Source organism: Tursiops truncatus, chromosome 1 (assembly GCF_011762595.2).
Source record: "Tursiops truncatus isolate mTurTru1 chromosome 1, mTurTru1.mat.Y, whole genome shotgun sequence".
NCBI lineage: Eukaryota > Metazoa > Chordata > Mammalia > Artiodactyla > Delphinidae > Tursiops > Tursiops truncatus.
Window position 1 is genome coordinate 74,661,211 of NC_047034.1, and position 20,127 is coordinate 74,681,337.

The 20,127-nt window shown below is 55.7% G+C and overlaps 2 protein-coding genes and 2 long non-coding RNA genes across 5 annotated transcripts in view; 2 read left to right on the forward strand and 2 right to left on the reverse strand.

Annotated features, from left to right (window-relative positions):
* On the reverse strand, window positions 1-12,225 carry LOC141279186 (uncharacterized). The gene is made up of 3 exons (XR_012333106.1): window positions 11,905-12,225; window positions 7,473-7,554; window positions 1-107 (listed from the first exon to the last, which is right to left on the reverse strand). It is a non-coding gene; the product is annotated as an uncharacterized lncRNA (long non-coding RNA).
* On the forward strand, window positions 4,161-6,699 carry C2CD4D (C2 calcium dependent domain containing 4D). Its single transcript, XM_019920075.3, has 2 exons — window positions 4,161-4,485; window positions 5,451-6,699. The coding sequence occupies exon 2, from the start codon at window positions 5,527-5,529 to the stop codon at window positions 6,586-6,588; it is 1,062 nt and encodes a 353-aa protein (XP_019775634.1). The 5' UTR covers window positions 4,161-4,485; window positions 5,451-5,526; the 3' UTR covers window positions 6,589-6,699.
* Window positions 12,209-20,127, forward strand: part of RORC (RAR related orphan receptor C) — a 23,934-nt gene continuing 16,015 nt past the window's right edge. For both annotated transcript variants that reach the window (XM_033859132.2, XM_033859139.2), the window contains exons 1-2: window positions 12,209-12,309; window positions 14,616-14,645. In XM_033859132.2, coding sequence (XP_033715023.1) covers window positions 12,270-12,309; window positions 14,616-14,645 — 70 coding nt within the window. In that variant the 5' untranslated portion in view covers window positions 12,209-12,269. The remainder of the gene's footprint in view (window positions 12,310-14,615; window positions 14,646-20,127) is intronic.
* Window positions 14,063-17,107, reverse strand: LOC117312753 (uncharacterized). Its single transcript, XR_004527216.2, has 3 exons — window positions 16,984-17,107; window positions 14,487-14,624; window positions 14,063-14,305 (listed from the first exon to the last, which is right to left on the reverse strand). It is a non-coding gene; the product is annotated as an uncharacterized lncRNA (long non-coding RNA).

Genomic DNA, 20,127 nt, shown 5'->3' on the forward strand with positions numbered 1-20,127 from the left:
GCCCACCTACATAGTTCTTGAGTGGCAGCAATGGTGCTGGAAGAGGTGCGGAGGCCACACCCTGGGCCCTCATTCAAGGGAGAAGCTCTGCTCAATTATGAAGACCCCTGGGGTACAAGAAAGAACCATGCTCTTTAAGATAGAAGATCTGGGTTCTAGTCTCAACTCTGCTACTGTTCGGCCATCATTTCTCTTTGGGTCTGTTTCCTGCTCTATAAAAATGAAAGGGTAGATGAGGTGATCTCCAAGTTCCTGGTCTGATGTCTTATTGTTTGGCTACCCAGTGTGTCAGTCATTTGCTTGATGGCTGTCAGATCCCCACCCTTCCCCTACTCTGCCTTAGACTGCAGAGGGCTAGTGCCTGCAATATACATTTCCCAGTCTCCTTTGTCATCTGGCTTTGGAAGGCTGGTGGAAGACTGGAAGGTGGGAAGTAAGGAGATGTCAGGGTATTTCTCCCCTTCTCTGTTTTGGGAGGCAACTCAAGTAGTGGCTGTGTCTCCATGGTTACAGATCCTGCTAGACAGCCCTCATCTTCCTATTTGCCTTTTTTGTTCTTCCACCACCTTGGTAACAAATTCCCTGTGTCAAACTCCCTCTGTTGAACCATCTAACAACTGCTGTTTTCCTCACCAGACCCCAACTAACACAGCCAGGTTGTGGATTATCTGCGGTCAGTTTTCAATCCCACTGCTGTACACCCTTGTGTGCATCCTTAATTTAATATCCACCAAGAGAAGGAAATGGAAGGCAAGAGAAAGGAGGACAATGAACTGTCAAAGATTGAGCATAACCCTGGCTAAATCCAAATCTCTGCCCATTTTCCCCAGAGCACTGCACAGCTGAACACAGCTGGAGAAAACCCACACAACCTTGCTGTCCGGTCTCACTTTAAAGCCTAGATCGTTATCCTAAAGTGGGCCCGTAATACTGCCCTGCAGTCATCCTGCAGATCATCCTGCCCTGCAGATCATTCACTCTCCTGCTTTCCTAGGCGACTGTTTCTTTCCTGGTCCTCTCTACTCAAATGCCTAGCACCACCTCCTCCCCCATCATCACTCTCAGCTAAAGACCTTGCTTCCTGTTTCACTGAGAAATCAGAAGTGTTCAGAAAGAGCAAGCTCCCACTACCACACCTCTCCACCTACTACCTCTACCAATTTATTCTACTTCCCCTCCAGTAACTGTGGGTGAACTGTTCACACAGCAGGCAGGGGGCCACCCTTAGCTCTGTTTCTTGTGCATGACACCTATTTCTTCTAGTCTACTTGGCAATATTGCTCCAAATATTCTCCTTTTTCTCTTCTGCATTATCAGTTTTCCTTTTCTATTTGATTTTTCCCATCAGCAAACATACCATATTTCTGTCATTTAAATTTTTTTCTCTTGATGCTACTCCCTCTCTGGCCACTGCCCCACTTCTCCCTACTCTTTTAGCGAACTCTTCCAGAGAGTTGTCTTTGCTCTCTTCCTTCTATTCTTTCTCAAGCCCACTCCAATCAGGCTTTTGCCTTCACCACTCCATTGAAACTGGTCTTGGCAAAGTCACTAATGACTCTGCAGGGCTAAATCTAATGGTCAACTCTCAGTCCTTATTTTATCGGACCTTCCCACAGCATCTGGCACAGCTGGTTCCTCCTCCTCTCCCACTCTAACTGTTGGGCACTCAGGACTCGGTCTTTGGATCCTTTTTCTTTTCTACCTTCAGTTCATCAAATCTGGTGACTTTAAATTCCATCTACATTTCTCTTGGTGCCCACATTTATACTTGCAGTCTGGGCTTCTCCTCTGAGCTCCGGATTCATATATCCAACTGCTTGCTCAACATCTCCATCTAGATGTCTAACAGACATCTCCTCGTTTAATAGATCTAAAACTGAGCCCCTGATATTTCCCCCTCTCAGTAAATGGCAACTCCATTCTTCCAGTTGCTTAGGCCAAGAACCTTGGATAATTCTTTCTCTTAAATGGGGATGGATCCATCAGGGAATCCTACTGACTCTATCTACAGAATATATCCAGAAACTGACTACCGCAACACAGATCCATGCCCCAATCATCTTGTGCCAAGATTATTTCAATATTCTCCTATATGAGTTCCCTACTTACAGCCTTACCCCTTTTATTCTATTATCAATGCAGCCACCACAGCAACCCTTTTAATGCATAAGTCAAGTCATATCACTCCTCAGCTCACCACAAGAGGAAGCTAAAATTGTTACAAATGCTACAAGCCCCCGAAGAGTCTGGCCCCGCTCTCTCTGACCTCACTTCCCCATCACTCCTTCTGTTCCAGCTACACTGGCCTCTTCGCCTCCTTGAACACTCCGGGCATACTTCTGCCTCAGGGCCTTTGCATTTCCATTGCTTCTGCCTAGAATGCTTTTCCCTCAGATATCCTTCCTCCTTCCTTCATATCGCTATTGAAATGTTACATTCTCAAGGTGGCCATCTTTGACCACACTATGTAAAATTGCATGCTCTCCTGACACCCTCTATGATCCCCCCCTAATTTAATTTTTTCCCCAACAGTGATTTCCATCTAATAAACTGTAGTTTTTACTCAGTTATTTTTGTCTGTGGTCTTTCTTCCCCCACTAAAGTATCTAGCCAGAAGATTTCTCTGTTTTCTCACTGCTATATCCCCAGAGTGCAGTATACAGTGCCTGGCACATAGTAGGTAGTCAATAACTATGGATGAATGAATGAAGCCACAGAATCAAACTTCCTTAAATCCTACCCTTCCTCTGGACTGCTTATCACAGAAGACAAAAATGTCCTTATTGTCAAGTCAGATTGAAGTGGGGTTTCTCTTTTCATGTACTTTTAGCAGAAGTCAGCCTAACTGATGCGCATGTGTGAGCTTATTTAATCTTCATGCCAACTCTGAGAGTTAGGTATTTTCTCTCCATTTTTCAGATGGGAAAGGTGAACCCCAGAGAGATTAAGTTACAGGCCAGAGGTCACACAGCTAGTAAGTCCCAGAGCTCAGATCCCCGACCCACCTGACTGATGCCACAGCTGTGAGTTCTCGGCTGCAGCACTCCACACAGACCACCCTCCCCAGAAATGACACCAGGGCTGAGCTGAGTCAGCAGCCACAGGACTGGAGGGTCTGCGTGCCACCAGGGATCTCCACAAAAGAAACATTTGCTCCCCCCAAACCCTCAAGTGTCAGATGTCAGAATAATCATCTTGTTTCCTGAGTTTCACAATTTGTCTTGTTGCTGTCGTTATTGCCTGTCTGCTTCCCCATTCTGTGTCTCCCCAGCACCTAGCACCATGAAGGGGTAAATGAACTAATTCAGACACAATTCTGCTTAATATCATTCATCCATTCAACAATCCTGCTTGAGCACCTGGCTTGTTCTAAGCACTGTCTTTGTGATGCTTACAGTCTGCTAAGGGAGGAGGACATTAAATAATCACAGAAATAAATCACAGAAAAGAACAAAACAAAACTGTGAACAGTACCATAAAGGAAAAGTATGGGATGCTGTGAAAGTAGACAAGAGAACCCCCTAATTTCAACGGGAGCATGTCAATGAGGGCCTCCAGATCTGAAGGGTGAAGGGGAAGTGGTCCTAGAAGAGAAAGTAGCTTATGCAAACATCCTAAGGAGTGAATGAAGGATAGTGAGTGTGCCTGGAATACAGTTGATGGTCTCATCTTGTCAGTGGTGGCCTGTGTCTCCTAGGATCTGCCTTCAAGGAGGGGAAGGAAGGGGGAGACATCCTCCATGTTTACAGTTTAACACACTTCTGACAAGGTTGGGGGGGTGGGTGGACACAGCCTGACCTTGACTCACTGATGGAAACAGCTCTGTCCTCAGTGTCTCTATGTCCAGAAATTTCAAGCTTGGTCCCTTTTCCCTGGTCCAGTGTAATTGAGAGAACCAGTCACTACAAATCACTCTGTCTGGGAGCAACTGGGATGTCTCCAGAACTGAACAACGGGGGCCAAGGCAGGATTCCAGCAAGGAGGGCTTTGCAGAAGTTACCATTTGTGTCGCAGTGCCTGTGGCTTTCACCTAGGAGGGCTGGGTGGGGCCAGCGTAGCATTAAGGGATGGAGGCCACTGCCCACTAATGGCTGTCTCCCTTTTCACTGCAGCCCTCCCCAACTCCCAAGCAGCCAGGGCCCAGCAGAGAAGGCCCCAGGGCACAGGGCTGGCCTGCTGCTAGCAACCTGAAGGGAGGAGTTAAGAAGGCCGGGCTGACGGCCGCAAAGACAGAGCTGTGTTTATCCAGGAAAAGAGGTTGTACGTAGGCAACGGAGGCCCCTGCCAGCTCCTCCCGGGACTGGGCTGGGGTAGCAAGCTGGAGAGGAAGCTGCTCCCCCACCCCGGGGCTCTGAACGCCTCCTGGCCAGAGGCCAGGACCCAGAGGCGGCCCACCAGTGAGGCCTGCACTCTGGGCGCCTGACCGAGCCTGCTGCCGTGGGCTCAGACTCCCAGGCAGAAAGTCGGAACCTCGCGCTCCCTGAGGTGCGGTGAGGGGGTGCGGTAAGCGCGCGCTGGCGGCGGGGCCTCCCGGAGTCAGCTCAGGGGGTGGCAGAGGATCAATGCTGTCTTTGTGCTCACTGGTTTCCTAGGGAGAAAGGGAGTGGGGAGTGGGAGGGGCGGCCCAACGGCTGGGCCCTCGCGGCAGAACTCGGGATGCGGTAGGGCTGGGACGCAGGGAGCGGGACAGTCAGGGCTTTAGGAGGGGTGGGATTCTGTGCTCCCGAGAGGTGCGTCTCCTTGAACCGGCCCTAAGTGCTCGCTCGCAGGGCAGCAGCAGCCAAGTGTGCAGCGAGTCTGCTTCTGGCCTGGAACGGCTCGGGAAGGCGAAGGAGGCGCGAGAGGAGGCAGGTGTGGCTAGGGCCGAAGGATGGCTCAGCCTGGAGAAGCTTGCGGTGCCGCCCGGGAATGCAGCCTGCGGGGATGGGGTGCTGGGGAAAGGGGGGTAGTCCCAAGGGGCGCCAGATCAGACACTGGAGGAGAGCCTTAGTCTTCTGGATTGGGCATGAGAGAAGGGGGTGAACCCTCCAAGGGCCGCGGTGTCTCTTCAGGGGGAGAGTGTATAGGAGCGGGGGTTCCGAACCCGGGTCGGTGTCTGCGGCTACAGACCTTTTGTTAATGAGGGTGTTACTCTATTCTCCTAGTGGGTGTGTAAGGCCTTCTAACTCTGAAGTGGGTGTACATCTTCAGTACCAGCGGGAGCAATGGGAGAGCCTGTGTACTCGGATGTCCGAGGCCTGATCCGAAAATGTTACTGTCTAGCCCTGGGCTCCCTCTATTTCTCCCTGGACCCCCCGACTTTGCCGCCCTTTGTCCCTCCCCATCCTCCCCCCACCCCGCTCAAACAGGGGCTTGTGCACCCCGTGGGCCCGTAAAGAAGGGCACGGCGGCAGACCAGATGCTCGTTTGCAGCATCACCCACCTTGGGCTTTCCTTCTTTCCTTGTACAGGCCTCCACCTGAGACGCTGGGTTTGGACCCTCTCGGCCTCGTGGAACTCGGACTTTCAGCCCCCCCATCCCACCGCATGTGGCTCTTGGAGAAAGCTGGCTGCTGGGTGGGGGCCGCGGAGCCCAGGGCCCGGTGGGCGCCCTCCGGCCTGTTTCCTAAGCGCCGCACCCCGTGCCCGCTGGCTCGCGCCTGCCCCAACGTCCTCACCCCCGATCGCATTCCGCAGTTCTTCATCCCGCCTCGGCTCCCCGACCCAGGCGGCGCCGAGCCCCTCAGCGGGCGCAACGTGGACGGGCGCGGCCTCCCCGAGGCCTGTTCGCTGCCGCACTTGGCAGGCCGCGAAGGTTGGGCCTTCCTGCCCGGGAGCCCACACACGCGCCGGCGCGAGTCCCTGTTCCACTCGCCGCCGCCCGCCCTGGCCGGGGGGCTGCCCCCTGCGCAGTTCAGGCTGCACGTCTCCTCCCCGGACCTGCGCCTCTGCCGGGCCCCCGACAGCGACACGGCCTCGTCGCCCGACTCGTCGCCCTTTGGCTCGCCGCGGCCAGGCCCCGGCCGGCCCCGGCCGCCCAGGCCGCGCTCGCTGTCCCCAGAGGAGGCGAGCTCGGCCGACACCAGCCCGTACGCGCCGCGCCGAGCGGGGCCGCCCACGCCGCCGCTCTTCCACCTCGACTTCTTGTGCCGCCAGCTGCGGCCGGCCAAGGAGAGCGTGCTGCGCCTCGAGCCCCTGGGCGGGCAGCTGCGGCTATCCGCCGAGTACCAGGCCTGGCCCGGGCGGCTGCGGCTGCGCCTGGTGAGCGCCGAGGGCCTGCCCGGGTCGCGGGCCGGCCCCGGGAGCGGCGGCGGCGGCTGCTGCGTGGTGCTGAGGCTGCGGCCGCGCGCCCGGGCGCGGGGCCAGCGGAGCCGCGTGGTCAAATGCAGCGCCAACCCCATCTTCAATGAGGACTTTTTCTTCGACGGGCTCGGCCCGCCTGACCTGGCCGCCCACAGTCTGAGGGCCAAGGTGCTGGACAGGAGAGCAGGCTTCCGCAGGGACGTGCTGCTGGGGGAGTGTGAGACGCCCCTGATTGCCCTGCTGCCCACCCTGCGTGGTGGGCTAGGTCCCAGAGCCTCCCTGGCGCCTGCCCATCTCAGCCTGTAGCCTGAGAGACTGCCTCTTCCTCAGGAGGTCTCCAGCGGGTCTGCAGTCCTCATTCTTTCCATCTGCCCGGCATGTATTTATTTTTGCTAATAAAATATCTGTTTGTCTCTGGCGGTATCTCTCCCACTTGTTGGCACCCTACGCTCTCAGATCTGCAGCCTACCCTCCTCCCTCTGCCCTGGCCGTACACGGGATGGAGGAAGCTCATTCAGTTGTCTGATTTGGAGCAGACCTTAAGCAGTGGTTCTCAAACTTGAATGAGCATCACAATAACAAGACATCAGGAATCCTGGATGAGCTTGGTAAACATGCAGAAAGAATCCTGGGCTCCATTCCTGAGAGACCCTGACACTAGTTCAGTAGGTCTGGCCTGAGTAGGTTCTAGGTTCCCTGTTCAACCAGGTCCCTACCCCCTCAGGGGGCCCTCCAATCACTGAGTCACTCCAGAAAAAAACTCTGTGACTGAAACCAACAAAAGCCACCTTCCGCTGGGGGTTCCTTGGGGCTGCACAGGGGAAAGCAGCACTACCCCACCCATCTACCCACCCCCCCATCTGTTCTGAAGAGACATGAAATTTCCGTGTCTTGGGAGTGAGTCAGTGGATGTAAGACCAGCACACTATGCCTTTAGGTGTCCTCTCTCTTGCCTGTCCCTCCCACACCTGTGCCACCCTTGGGGGTAAAGCTGGAGCCAGGAGCTAGAACAGTGCTTGGTAATGAAAGACCAAGATAGAATGTCCCAGGGATTGAGGTCCTGGGGGAAGAGGGGGTCCCACTGGACTGTGAGAACTGTTCTCAGGGGTGCCCAGAAAACGCTACCCCAGTGAGTAGGGGCAGAATGTGGAAAATGGATAAATGTAGGTCACATTGTGTTTACCTCCTACCTGAATGTCCCTGACGTCAGCAGTGACCTTCTTCTCTCTCCCCCACCTTCCCTGGAGCTGGTTCCTCTTGGCTCAGGCCAGGCTTGGAGGAGGAAAGAAGGGAGGGGGAGAGGGAGGGAGGAAGGGAGGCGCTGTGCCAACCCAACTTCTTTCTCCCTCCCCGCTTTCTCATTTTGCCCGGTGGCCCTAACCAGGGCCAAGCCTGCCTGCTGGATCTAGATAAACCTCAGCATGTGTAATGCTAACATCACACACACACACACACACACACACACACACACACACACACACACACACTTGCATTCAGAGCACCCCTCGGTTCCTTCTCCCTCCCCTGATTAGGTCCCTCCCCACCCCACCCTCAACCCCCCAGACCAGGGAAATCTTGCTCCAGATGTCCACTAGATGGTAGCATTGATCAAATAATATTAGGTGCTAACAGCTGCGCCAAGATAATCGCCATGCAAGGAACCGTTCCAACAACTTGCCACCAACCCCATTGAGGGTTAAGTACTATTGCTAATATTTTTATCCAGTGTGACCTTGGGTTTTACTCATCCAGTGAGGGGTAGAACTAGGATTCAAACCCAGACAGTCTGGCCTTAGACTCTGGGTTCTTAATCACCTCACTATAATATCCCTAAGTGCCAGCTGCCACTTCCCAGTCAGGTCACTTCCTTCCCCAGGATGACAGCTCTCCGATCTTTTCAGCCTGTGAAGTCCACCCATAGATCCAGCTCCATCCCTAGTACTGTCCTACTTCAGTCCCAAATCCTCCCCTAACAACCTTTGGTGAGTAACTGGATTTGACGCCCATTTGAAAGTAGCTGGAAAGAGAAGTAGAGGCCATTTACCCTTCATTCATGCAGTCCTTCAACAAATACTTAGGGAAGGCCAGGAGGTTCTGGGCATTGGATACAGCAGTGATCAAAACAGACACGGGGGGCTTCCCTGGTGGCTCAGTGGTTGAGAGTCCGCCTGCCGATGCAGGGGACACGGGTTCGTGCCCCGGTCCGGGAAGATCCCACATGCCACGGAGCGGCTGGGCCCGTGAGCTATGGCCGCTAAGCCTGCGCATCCAGAGCCTGTGCTCCGCAACGGGAGAGGCCACAACAGTGAGAGGCCCGCGTACCGCAAAAAACAAAACAAAACAAAACAAAAAACAGACACGGGTATCAGACAATTTACAAAATGAATAAGTAAAATGTAGAAACGTCACCTGGTAATATGTTCTAGAGAAAAATAAAGCAGGAGAGAGATTAGGAAGGGAGTCAGACAAAGAGAAGAAAGGAAGATTGTAAGAATGGAAAGAGGGCGGGAGGGACCGAAACATTGCTTTTTAACCACAGTACTTTGTACCAGTAGGTTCTGTACTTTATTGTTATGCCAGTTAATCATTGCAACCACTCAGTAAGGCGGCTACTGTTACCATTTTACGGAGAAGATAGATCAGAGAGGTTAAGTAAACTTGCCTGAGGATCAGCCCTGACTGCAGGGAAGTTTTAGGACTGTGGCTCCATCCAGACCTCCTACCTCACCTGCCATTCAGAGGAGGCTCGCAAGGTGAGAATTCAAGTCCACTCCAGTCAGGAGCAGTTCGCTCAGTATCCACAGCTGTGACCCTCCCCCTCCCCACCCCCCCATGGGGACCACAATGTCCCTGGAGGAACTTCCAGGCTAAACTAAAGCCACAGAAGCATGCCCTGGGGCAAATAAGGTTGTAAGAACCCCTCCTGTGTGCAGACTGCTCTGGCCTCAAAGCATGTTCACAGACACAAGTCTGGACAGATATTACTGTCCCCTTTTTAACAATGTGGTAATTGAGGACTAATAGTAGGCTACATTCTTACCCGTCTTTCGGCTCCAAAAATCAGAGCTCCTGCTTTTCAACCCTCCTTGCAACGTCCAAGTCTAAATGACCACAGATGTTAATTGACAGATGAGTGCCACAGGCAGGGTCACACGGAGAGTTCAGGGCCAGGAGCTGAGGTCAAACTCCCACTGGTCCCTCCACCCACAGTGGCCTTTGTAACAGGAAAGGGGAGGGGTGGTGACTGTGAGATCTACAGATGTTTATAGAGCCGGAGATGTCCTTTTTTTTAATGGCTGAGGGGACTGTGCCCCCTCCCTGAGTCCCTCCGGTGGGTTGAGGTCTCCCCCAGGCATGGACCTCTTAGAAAGGACACATAGGAAGGTACTCTTAACCACTGGATCAGGCCTCCCAGAGCGGGTGGCCCTCGAAGGATGGAGCTGAGGTGGTATGTAGCATGCAGTCAGCCCAGGCCCCACAAACTTTCCACCTTTACACCCCAGGCCCTCCCAGGAGGGGCAGGCTTGCACGAGCTTTAAGTGGTTTCTGTGGTCTAGGGGGTGGAAAGGAAGGGAAGAAGAAGTTGGTGACTGCTCCCCAGTTCCAAGCCACCATCACCACCCTCCACACCCCCAGGCTGCTTGCCCCTGGCGTTCAGATTCCCCTGATAAGGGAACTTGGGCACGTGGTGGGTGAATTGATTCTCTGATCCCTATCAGCCTCTTCCTTGCATAAGAATGTGAGAATGTATTTGGGGAGGAAATAACCACTGCCCTGCTCTGAAAGGACTGATTCCTCCAGAAAAGAATCTGTGATTAGAGCAGGAGGGAGGAAGTGTAGGCATGAGGGGGGGACTTCCCAAAAGGATGATCAGGGTACCTACTTGCCCCAGGGAGAAAGAACACCAGCCATCCATGCTTAGGGTAAGGAAGGCATAGAGATACGCTGGGAAGCATGAGACTAGCTTAGGCCTAGAGCCAGGACCCTGTCTTCCCAACCACCAGTCACTTCCTCCCCACCTTACACAGTGGCACGAAGTGGCACGGCTGAGAGAGGCAGCCAGACCTACCGTATCTGGGGTGGGCAGGGCTGCCTGGCACGATGCCAGGGCCAAGTGCCCATCCCCAGGCACTCTGCACGGCCTCTATTCCATGCCCATGCTTGGTAGGTCAAGAAGGATCCTGAGGGACCCAGAGTCACAGAGGAAGAGAGGCTGAAAGAGGAGAAAACAGAAAGAGGGATGAGCTACCGAGGCACAGAAAACAGAAGAGCCATAGGCACGGAGGGGTTGGCAGGCAGAGACACAGAGAGAGGATACCGAGAGGAAGCAAAGCCAATCGTGGGCAGGGAAGGGGACAGCAGAGCAACACTCTGCCCCGGCAGCCCCTGCACCCTGCCCCTCTGCCTCTTGCTGGCTCTACTTCTCTGCTGGGCACTGGCCTGGGTGGTGCTTTAGAGAGCTTTACTTCTTACTCCAAGCTTGCCCAAGGGGCTGAGCCCCAAAACAGACCAACATCCTGTTCTGTGCAGAGAAGTATACACAGACGCGTGGGCCATGCATTTACCAAAAGGACACGGGGATAATCAGAGTCTCAGAGGAACAGACACACGCCCTCAGACTCTCGGTACAGGAAGGTCCCCAAAAGTTTCCACTCCACTCTTCCTCACTCCCTGCACCCTTGTCAACCATCCTGGGAGCTGGAAAGTCCTTTTCTACTTCTAACCTTTGTCCCGTAAGCTGCAGCCCTCCGGAGTCTCTGGGAGCTACCCAGGAACGGAGGTGTTGATGGTAGCGGAGCGTGCGGTTCCAGGGTGGGGCACGAGCGCAGGATGGTGAGGTGGGAGGGCAGGTGAGGGAAGGGACAGCTGCCTGCCCTCTCCACGCCAGATGCCACGTGCACCGGGGAGGAGTGGGCTGCAGTCACGAGGCTGAGGCGTGGCTGGCTCCTGCTCTGCTGTTTACCAGCTGGGAGTGAGAGCCGGAGGAGGTGCCAGGGAGCCTCCCCACTGCAGCCTGGCCTCTGGCCAGCCGGCCTGTTGGGTAAGCAGGAGAGCCAGGCCCAGCTAATCAAACTCTGGGCCGAGTCTGTGCAGGAGATTAGTGGCATCCGGGTCCCGCGGAAGCAGTATCCTGTAGCTCTCCACAGAGCCCTTCCTCAGCGTGGGTCTGCCCAATCTGGGGGGGGTCTCCTTCCCGCAACTAGTGCGGTGCAACGTGGCTCCCCTCCTGTCCCATGGCTCCTCTGCCTCAGCACACTCCTCCAGGCCTGCCCACAGCCCCAGCAGACCAGGAGGATGTGGAGGCACCAGGGAGCCAGGGAATTCTAGGGAAGGGCAGCAAAGGGCAGCAAAGGGCAGAGGCTAAGCAGAGGCCTCAAGGAACCCAAGAACCACGGAGATGAGTCTGACCTCATCCTGTAGAAGAGGCACCATCCCCCGAATAAGCCATCCCGTCTTCATCTCTCCCCTCCCCACTTCCCCTGTTCCCGTCACCTGTCTTGGTCAAGTAGAAAGCCCATGATTCTAAACTCACAAAGACCTGGGTTCAAATCACAGCTCAGCCACTTATTGTCCTTGTGCAAGTCCTTGGGCAACTCATGACTATCTTTGAGCATCACTTACCTTATAAGCATCACATAGTTATCTGGAGCGACTATGCCGGCCTCATGGTGGATGTTGGGAGGATTGGAGAAAATCACGGATTTACATAAAGTGACCGGCAAAGGGCCCAGCACACAGAAGGTGATCGATAAATGCTAGCCCCCTTCCCATCACCTATCCTGTTTCTCCTCAAGCCTCCAAACTCTGTTCCTCCCGTCTCTCCCCTTGTCCCCTCCTGATGCCAGGATGCTCTGCCAGCCACTCCTTTCCCCTGCCTGATGCTGGGCCAGGTGCTCCCTCCCTCCTCCCTCTTCCCTCCCCTGGGCCCTGCTCCCTGCCCTCCTGGGCAGCCAGGGCAGCAAGGACGGCACCAAGGGAGTTGCCCCATGGACAGGGCCCCACAGAGACACCACCGAGCCTCGCAGGGTAAGAGGCCCTAGGGCCCTGCAGGCAGGTGGAAGGGGCTGCCAGGAGGTTTAGAGGAGAGGGAGAGATGGCAAGAGACTGGTCGGGAAGTGAGGAGGGAGGAGGGGCAAGCAAAGAGAGAAGGAGAGAAAGATGAGTCGGCAGGGGAAGACAGGCTGGTGAGAAAGGACAGGTCTCCATAGAGACTGAAGGAGAAATGGGAGGAGGGGCTGGGGACCTGACAGAGGAGGAGAAATAGGAAGGGGGAGAGACAGGAAGCACAGAGAGGAGAAAGAAGGGGAGAGCTGAAGAAGGAAGAGATGGCTGGGACGGGGGAGGAGAGGGGAGCAGAGTCAGGGAAGCTGGAGGGAGGAAGGGTCCACGTCCCAAGTGTGAGCGCCCCCTGGGAGAAAAGGCAGACACTGCTCATCTGGCTGGGACCCCAGGCAGCAGTGGGAGGCTGACCACTCCACCTTTTTCTGTTCATTCAGCAACGGAGGAAGCCGTCCTGCCTTTAGGGATGACAAAGGGTCGGCGAGAAAGCAATAGAACCCTGTCCACCGCCCTTGCCCACCAGCCCAGCACATTCCTCCCCACTGCCCTGGGGGATGGGGTCTCATTTCTGCAGAAAATGTGGGGCACTCAGCCGGGGCAGCGGGGGACGGAGAGTCAGGCGGTCCTTGGGCCCGCAGATGGTCTAACTCAGAGTCTCTCTCTGCAGGATCCCAGGGCCATGTGCTAGGTCAGGGTGTGAGCGCTGAGGGGGAGAGGCTGCAGGGCCACCTGGTGTAGGAAGAACTCCACTGCCGGGGCAAGCACGGGGACCACCCCTACCCCAGGCCTGCTCTGAGGCGCAAGGCTGGAGGCCAAAGAGACGGTGCCACGTCAGGGAGGAAGCTGGGTGGAGCCAGGCAGGATGGGTGGGGAGGCGGGAGGGGCCGGATGGAGCCACTCCCTCTCTGGGCAGTCCTCCCCCCCACCCCACCCCCAGCAGAACCCAGGCCTTCAAGTCCACTCGCCCGCCCCCACCCAGCCCAGTAGAGGAAGCCTGCTTGTAAGAAGCATCTCCTGGGCAGAGGGACAGTGTGTGTGTGTGTGTGTGTGTGTGTGTGTGTGTGTGCGCGGGGGGTGGGGGTGGGGGGCGCGGGTGGGTTGAACCGAAGCCGGGGGGGGGGGGGGGGTGGTGTCAAGGACTGGACAAGTAGAAGGAAAAAAACGACAAGACAGCAGAGTCAGAGGTTAGGGAAACTATAAGAGGCATAAGGCAGACCTGCAGGGTTTTCTGAAATGAAAGACTGGCCCTGTGCTCTGTGAGAAGCCGCTGTGTGGATGTAAGAAATGCACCAAGGCCTGGCAGGGGAAGCTTCTTCTCAGGGGCTCCCTTGGTAGGTGTTTAATAAAAGCTGACCATATGAATGAATGAACGACGCGCTCCTCCCCACTCCAACAATGCTCCAGGCTTTCCCCTCAGCAGCTGCCCCTCTGGAGGTCTGTGCCTCCCTGCCCACCCCCATCAACCCGCCTGTGCTCCCTACTGCCTGCCCTCCCCCTGGACCAGGCACACACAGCAGCGGGGTGGGGGGGATCCCGTCCTCTGTAGGCTGGGGAGCCAATGGAGCCAGAGCCTGCAGGAGGCATAGCAGGGGTCTGTGCTTGCAGCTCTCCCTTCCTCTTCCCCCTAACATCCTCACTCCCCTACCCTCAACCACCACGCCTCTGGAATTCCCAGCTGCTCTCAGGCACAAATGAGCAACCAAGAGATTGACCTCCGGCTGGGCTGCGAGTATTTATTGTGCACCTCTAAGGGGCAGGCACAACAGAATCACAAGATGAGCAAGGCAGACATGGTCCCTGCCTCCATGGGGCTCACTGTCTAGCAGGAAAGCCCCGGTTCACAGATTTCACAGTTACAGCAGTGAGATGATGTGGTGAGAACCAGGAACTCAAATGCTCGTGCTGAGTGTGTAAGCACAAAGGCAGGAGGAGCTCTCTCCAAGGAAAAGACATAATCAGGAACCTGGGGGATGAAAAGTTATCTAGATTGAGGAGGGGCAAGGGAAGGGCATTCCAGGCAGAAGGAATAGTGTGGAGCGGTCCCAGAGTAGTCAGGAGCCCGGCACTTCCGAGGACCTGGAAGAGGCCTCGTGTGACTGTAGGGCAGAGAGTGAAGAGAAGGGTGCACTGGAGGGTGGTCCTACCTTCTCCTCAGATGGCAGGTTCTGCTGGGAAGGAATGGGGTGGGGATGAGGGCCTGGGAATTGGGGAGTGTCTCTCGGTCCTCCGTGGTCCTCAACCATTGGCCCTGACCCCCTCTCTTCTCTTCACAGAGCTGCTGGCTGCAAAGAAGACCCACACCTGTGAGTAGAGAATTGGGGTAGGAACTGGTGCTGGGGCGTGGAGAGATGGCAAAGCATTTAGCAAGGGTTCCAGGGAGGTCCGTGTAAAAGAAAGGCACGTGCCTTGTGCAGAGATGGAGGAGCTGGGCAGAGATGTCCGGGCCTGAAGGGAGGTGGAGCCTAGAAAAACGGGGGAGATGGGGAGATGGGGAAAGGAGGGGCAGAGGTGAAGAAACCTCAAGATTAGGGCAATCGGAAGAGGTAAGAAAGAAGCCTGAAGAGTGAGAGGGAACATCGCGAAGAAACAAGGAGAGAACAGTGAAAGCGGGCCATGGTAGAAGGAGAGGAAGCTGCTGGACAGAGGCACAGGAGACGCAAGGGGGTGGGGCAGATCGCTGGGCCAGCGGGGAGACGGGGAGGCAGGGTGGCCTCAGGGACTCCGAGAGCCTGCACCAGGCTTTGTGGAGGCAGAGCCAGGTTTGGTGTTCATCTCGGTGGTTAACACATCCCGAGGTGTGAACAAGCCTGGGGCCAGCCTGTGCAGGGCTAGAGAGCAGGAAAGCCTTCATCTCTGTAGGAAACACATAGATAGGAACACTCTGGGTCCTGGGGCCCTGAAAGACTGAGGCTACAGCATGTGAGAAAGGGGTTAGAGCTCAGGAAAGACTTCCCAATGGATTCTAGCAAGTAACATCCTCTCTAGGGAACTCTCAGCACATCAGATCTATCCTCCTAGTTCATGGGAGAGGCTAGTCCCCCAGAAAATGCACCCACTGCACCTTGGTCTCAAAGCTCATGTCCCATCCACATGCCCTTACCAGCCTGAGGGCACTCTGAGGAAGGCCTTCTAAGCATCCTTGAATTGATGAGGACAACTCTGGGGTAGGAGAGGCCACCTGCATTTCTCTATGGCCCTCTCTTGGATTGCCTACCAGTTCCCCCTGAGAGCTCACTGTGACTCCTCCTGCTGTCAAAACTGCTAGAGCTCCCTGTTCCAAGCAGAGAGATCTCAGAGGGCAAAAGCCTCACCCTCCTCCCTGAGCTGGTCACACAGGGGCTGGGGGGCCACCGGGAGGCTACATCCTTCTGGTGGGGGGGTTGCTTTGCTCAGCACAATCCTGATCGGTGCCTCGCCTGCCCCTAGCCACAGGGCCCCACGGAAATGCTGAGCAGGGCCCTGGGAGGAAAGCGGGTCAAGGAGTGACGTGGGGGAGGTGGGGGAGGTGAGGACCAGGGACCATATGTGGGTGGGGGGAGATGGGGGACTTTCAGAGCATCTGGAACTGGAAGAGGCTCAGCTCCATTCCTACCCTTAACCCCTTACCGCAGAAACCTCGGCCAGGACCACACCCCCTTACCCCTTCGCAACCCACTGGCCCCGTGCAGCCACCCCCTCACCCCACCCCCACCGATGAGTGTCCTCCCCCAACCCACTGCCCAGCTCCTGAGAGCCCGAGGAAGGCCAGCGGGGAAAGGCTTGTGCCAGGCTGAGGAGTCGTGGAGTCCCGGCAACGTCAGAGACCTCTTAGGAGTGTTGGCCCAGAGAATCCAGGAGAGATGAACACCTCCCCCAGGCCCAGAGGCTCTGAAAAATGGACTCCAGGATTGAGACAGCCCCCCAAAGGGGGTCCGAGACAACCCCAAGGAGGGAGGAACCCGAGACGGACCCCCCAGACCAAGAGGGGGCCTGATTCCTAAGGGATCCTGAAGAGGGAACCCCGAGGCTGAGGTACCCCACGGAGCAGCTATGAGGCTCACAGAGCCTCTGAAGTTGACTGGCCTCCCCAAGGCCAAGCAACTCTACAGAGAGATTTGCACACCAGGAGACCCTCGTAAGCAGACCTGAACCAGAGAAAACTTCCCATTCCTCAAGTGGAGTCTGGGGCCAAACTGCCTGATTTTGAATCCGGACGCCACCACTTTACTAGCTGTGTGACCTTGGGCAAGATACCTAACCCCTCTGTGTCTCCTTTTCCTCATCTTTGAAATAGGTATAACGGTACCTACCACATAAAGTAGTTTTTGAGGATTAGCTAATCCACATAAAACGTTAAGAACCATTGCTGGCATACGGCTAAGCATTACCATCATCATCGTCATCATCATTCCAATTTCAGCAGTTTTGCTCCTGAGGAAATTTCTGATGGACTAACCCTTCCTACAGATAGTGGCATTTGTCTGATGATTATTACTGCTACTATTATCATTTATTCCCTAGCCCAGGGCATGCACCGTGTCTGCAGGGAGGGCATGAGCATGGTAGGTGGTGGGGCAGCCTCCCAGACTGCATCTCACTGAGCTCGGCTCTTGGCAGTCCACAGGGTCGCAGGTGGCCCCAGGCAGACATTCTGTGACTTACCTCTGGAAATATCCCTGTCCCTGGAGTCACCTGGCAAAGAGGGTCAGGCTCTGGGATCCTCGGGGGGAGGGGGAGTAGGGACCTGGCCCCAGGCTCGTGTGAGCTCCATTCCGGCTCCCCAGCCAGAACTACCCTGGCGGGTGGAAACAGCTTTTACCGCGTGTGTCTTTCGCCTGTGGTTTTGGAATTTTCCAACACCCCCTGCGATTGGCTGCCCCGCCCCTCACACTCTGCCCCAGGCCCAGATTGGCCACATGGGGCGCCTGTCATCCTACCCACTACACCCCAGAGGGGTGGGGGGGTGGAGCTGGGGGGGGTTGTCACTCGGCCACCTGTGGGGTGCAGATCTTAAACCCCCTGCCCAGCAGCATTGGGGGAGAGCTAGGTGCAGAGCCACGGCCCGCAGCCCCACTGCCATCTGCGCCCCATCCCTGGAACACCCCTGCTGAGAAGGACAGGGAGCCCAGGCGGCAAAGCCCACGACTCAGTCATGAGAAGTAAGTGAATGGGCCACCCGGGAGAGGGGAAGCCTGGGGCCCTCTGGAAAGGACGGGCACCTTGGGAACAGTGTGAGCAGAGCTGAGTGCTCTTCCCTGGCAGGGGGTGTCCCGGTCAAGGCCAAGTCTGTTGGGAGATGGGTGGAATAGTCGGGGAGTCTGGCTCCCCGAGCAGTTCTCTTAGAGCAGCCCCAGTAAAGGGCCTATTGAGGAACTCCTGTGTCATGGGCTCTGAAAAGGATCTCCAAGAGTATCTGAGGTACCCTGCCCCTCGTTTTACAAAAAGAGACTGAGACCCAGAGAGGCCCAGTGCTTCACCCCAGATCACACAGCTGTAGTAGGTGGAGGTTGGTAATTATAAGCCAGCCTGAACTCACTCCCCTGGCTCCCATTGCAGTGTTTCCCTCCGTGCCTCCAAACGGCCTGAGAGTAGGGTGAGAAAAGAGTCCGAAGGAGTTGCTGTACCCTGAAGCGGTGGGACAGTGAGGGTAAAGCCAGATCAGCAGGCAGAGGCGGTCAGAACCCCAGCATCCAGGCCTCTCCATCACTCTCTGCCCAATGCAGGAACATGATGACCAAGTGGAATCCGGCCAGGGTGCTGTGTGTGTGTGTGTGTGTGTGTGTGTGTGTGTGTGTGAGAGAGAGAGAGAGAGAGAGAGAGAGAGAGAGAGAGAGACCCCACCCCAGGTTCAGATGCCTGTTTGATGAGTAGGATCACACAGTGGAGATGGGAGCAAAAAGCCCTCAGCTTCACCCGTTTCCTGGCCCAGAGCCATGGGCCAACAGCTGGTGGGCAGATGTCTGGGGTCCCTGTGCCATCTAGCAGAGCAGGGGTGGGCAACTCGCCCTTGTAAGGGAAGCCAGAGGACCTCTCAGAGCACAGGGCGAAGGAGGAAAAGGGAAGTCCTATGCCCCTGTGGCCTGAGGCCTGAGGTACCCCCAGCCTCAACCTGGGGTCTTCCCACAACCCACAAAAGAGAGACCATATTAGATCCTGGAAAGACCCGTGGGCTGAGTCTAAAGACCATGTTCTGGTGCCGCCTCTCACAGACTAGCCTTGTAGCCTTAGGCAAGTCATTGGGCGCTTGTCTCCTTAAAACAAGTAAGTTGAATTTTAAAACAGAACCAACTTTGGGAAGCTCCCAGTTCTGAGGGCCCAGGACCAAAGAGAGAGCGCTGGTCTCTGAGTTAAGCACCTCCAAGGGTAGTGGAGGAAACTCAGCTCTCCCAGAGGGTACACAAAGGCGACCAAGGAAAGGAAAGAACTTCATTTCCACGTTTGGGACGGAGACTCCAGTGCATGTGTATGAGCTGGGGCAGGTCAGGAGGGGTGAGGAGAAGAGCCAGAATCTTCCACAAGAAGAAGGGCCTCTTGGGGCTTCAGTTTCCCTTCTAGCTTCTTCCCATTAGCAGCAAAGCTTAGCAAACCGGTCTTCCCAGAAATGGTCTCAAATCAGCAAATCCACCCTGGGAAGCAATGATCAGATGTGCTTCAGAGCCTGGCAGGAGGGCAGGAGCTCCTGGGACTAGACGGGGGAGACACTTGGTCAGCTCTACATGATATCCCCCTGCGCAGTAGGCAAGAGAGGGGTCTCCTCCAATCTGGGGGTTGGTACCACTGGTCCTTCTCACTAGGACATCCTCGGGTATCTCATAGCCCCAGATTATCTGACTGCCCTGACCCCCTAGTGAGTACCAGCCATCACCATGTTCTCTGACCTTAGCTGGGGCGGGCAGAGCACTGGGGTCTTGGGACTGTGACACACCCAAAGACCCAAGGGCCAGACACACAAGGAGCAGAAATAGATCAAGAAATAAAGAGCGATGCAGAGGCCAAACTCAAATGACGAAAGATCTATGAAACACATGGGGAGAGAGTGATGTCCAGATAGAGATATAACTAGAGAAATGCCAGGAGAGTCAAAACATTGCGGTGTCTAGCCTGAGACAGAACTGGAGTGCAAAGATGGAAGGGCACACAGACGCAGGGAGAGACAGAGAGGAAAGAAAGCTGGCAGGAGAGTGGAGACACTGAGTATTGATCGGGTCTAGGAAGGCAGAAAGTGGGAGGCATGGGATTTCTAGAAGTTCTGAAGGAATGATACAGGCTCTCTGCCATGGCAACATGCTGGTCAGTAGAGAGGAAATGTCCATTAGCCAGAAAGACTCCCCAGCCAGCCAGAGGGAGGATGGCCCCATCAGCTCACTCTGGGGTGCGGCCGGTGTGGAGCCAAGAGACATGAGGCCCCGGCATTCGGCCTGGATGGGGAGGTGGGAGGACGAGGGGTACGAAGTTGCATGCCTGTCTTTGCTGTGCCCTGATCTATCTCCAGTCTGGTCATGATAATGAGGAGCCGTGGGCCAGAAAGAAGTCCAAGTTCCCGGGTGCCACAGACCTCAGCCTGAGAGCCCTTTACAAAGGGCCCCCTCCTTCCTCGCATCACTGTTGCACCTTCGCCTTTTCCCCTCTTCCCATGCCTAACGGGACTCCCAAACACCCCCAGCCCAAGGCCCTAGATGTTGGGAGCATCCCAGCCCGTCCCACCACAATGAAATGTGGGTGTTGGCGTGGCTGCCCCTCCCAGGGGCTCCCTCTCCCTCCCCTGCCCCCAGGCCACTGCCTCAAACAGGGAACGGGGACTTTCCC

Coding starts and splice junctions, on each gene's coding strand:
- C2CD4D (XM_019920075.3), top strand. CDS start 5,527: ATGTGGCTCTTGGAGAAAGCTGGCTGCTGGGTGGGGGCCGCGGAGCCC.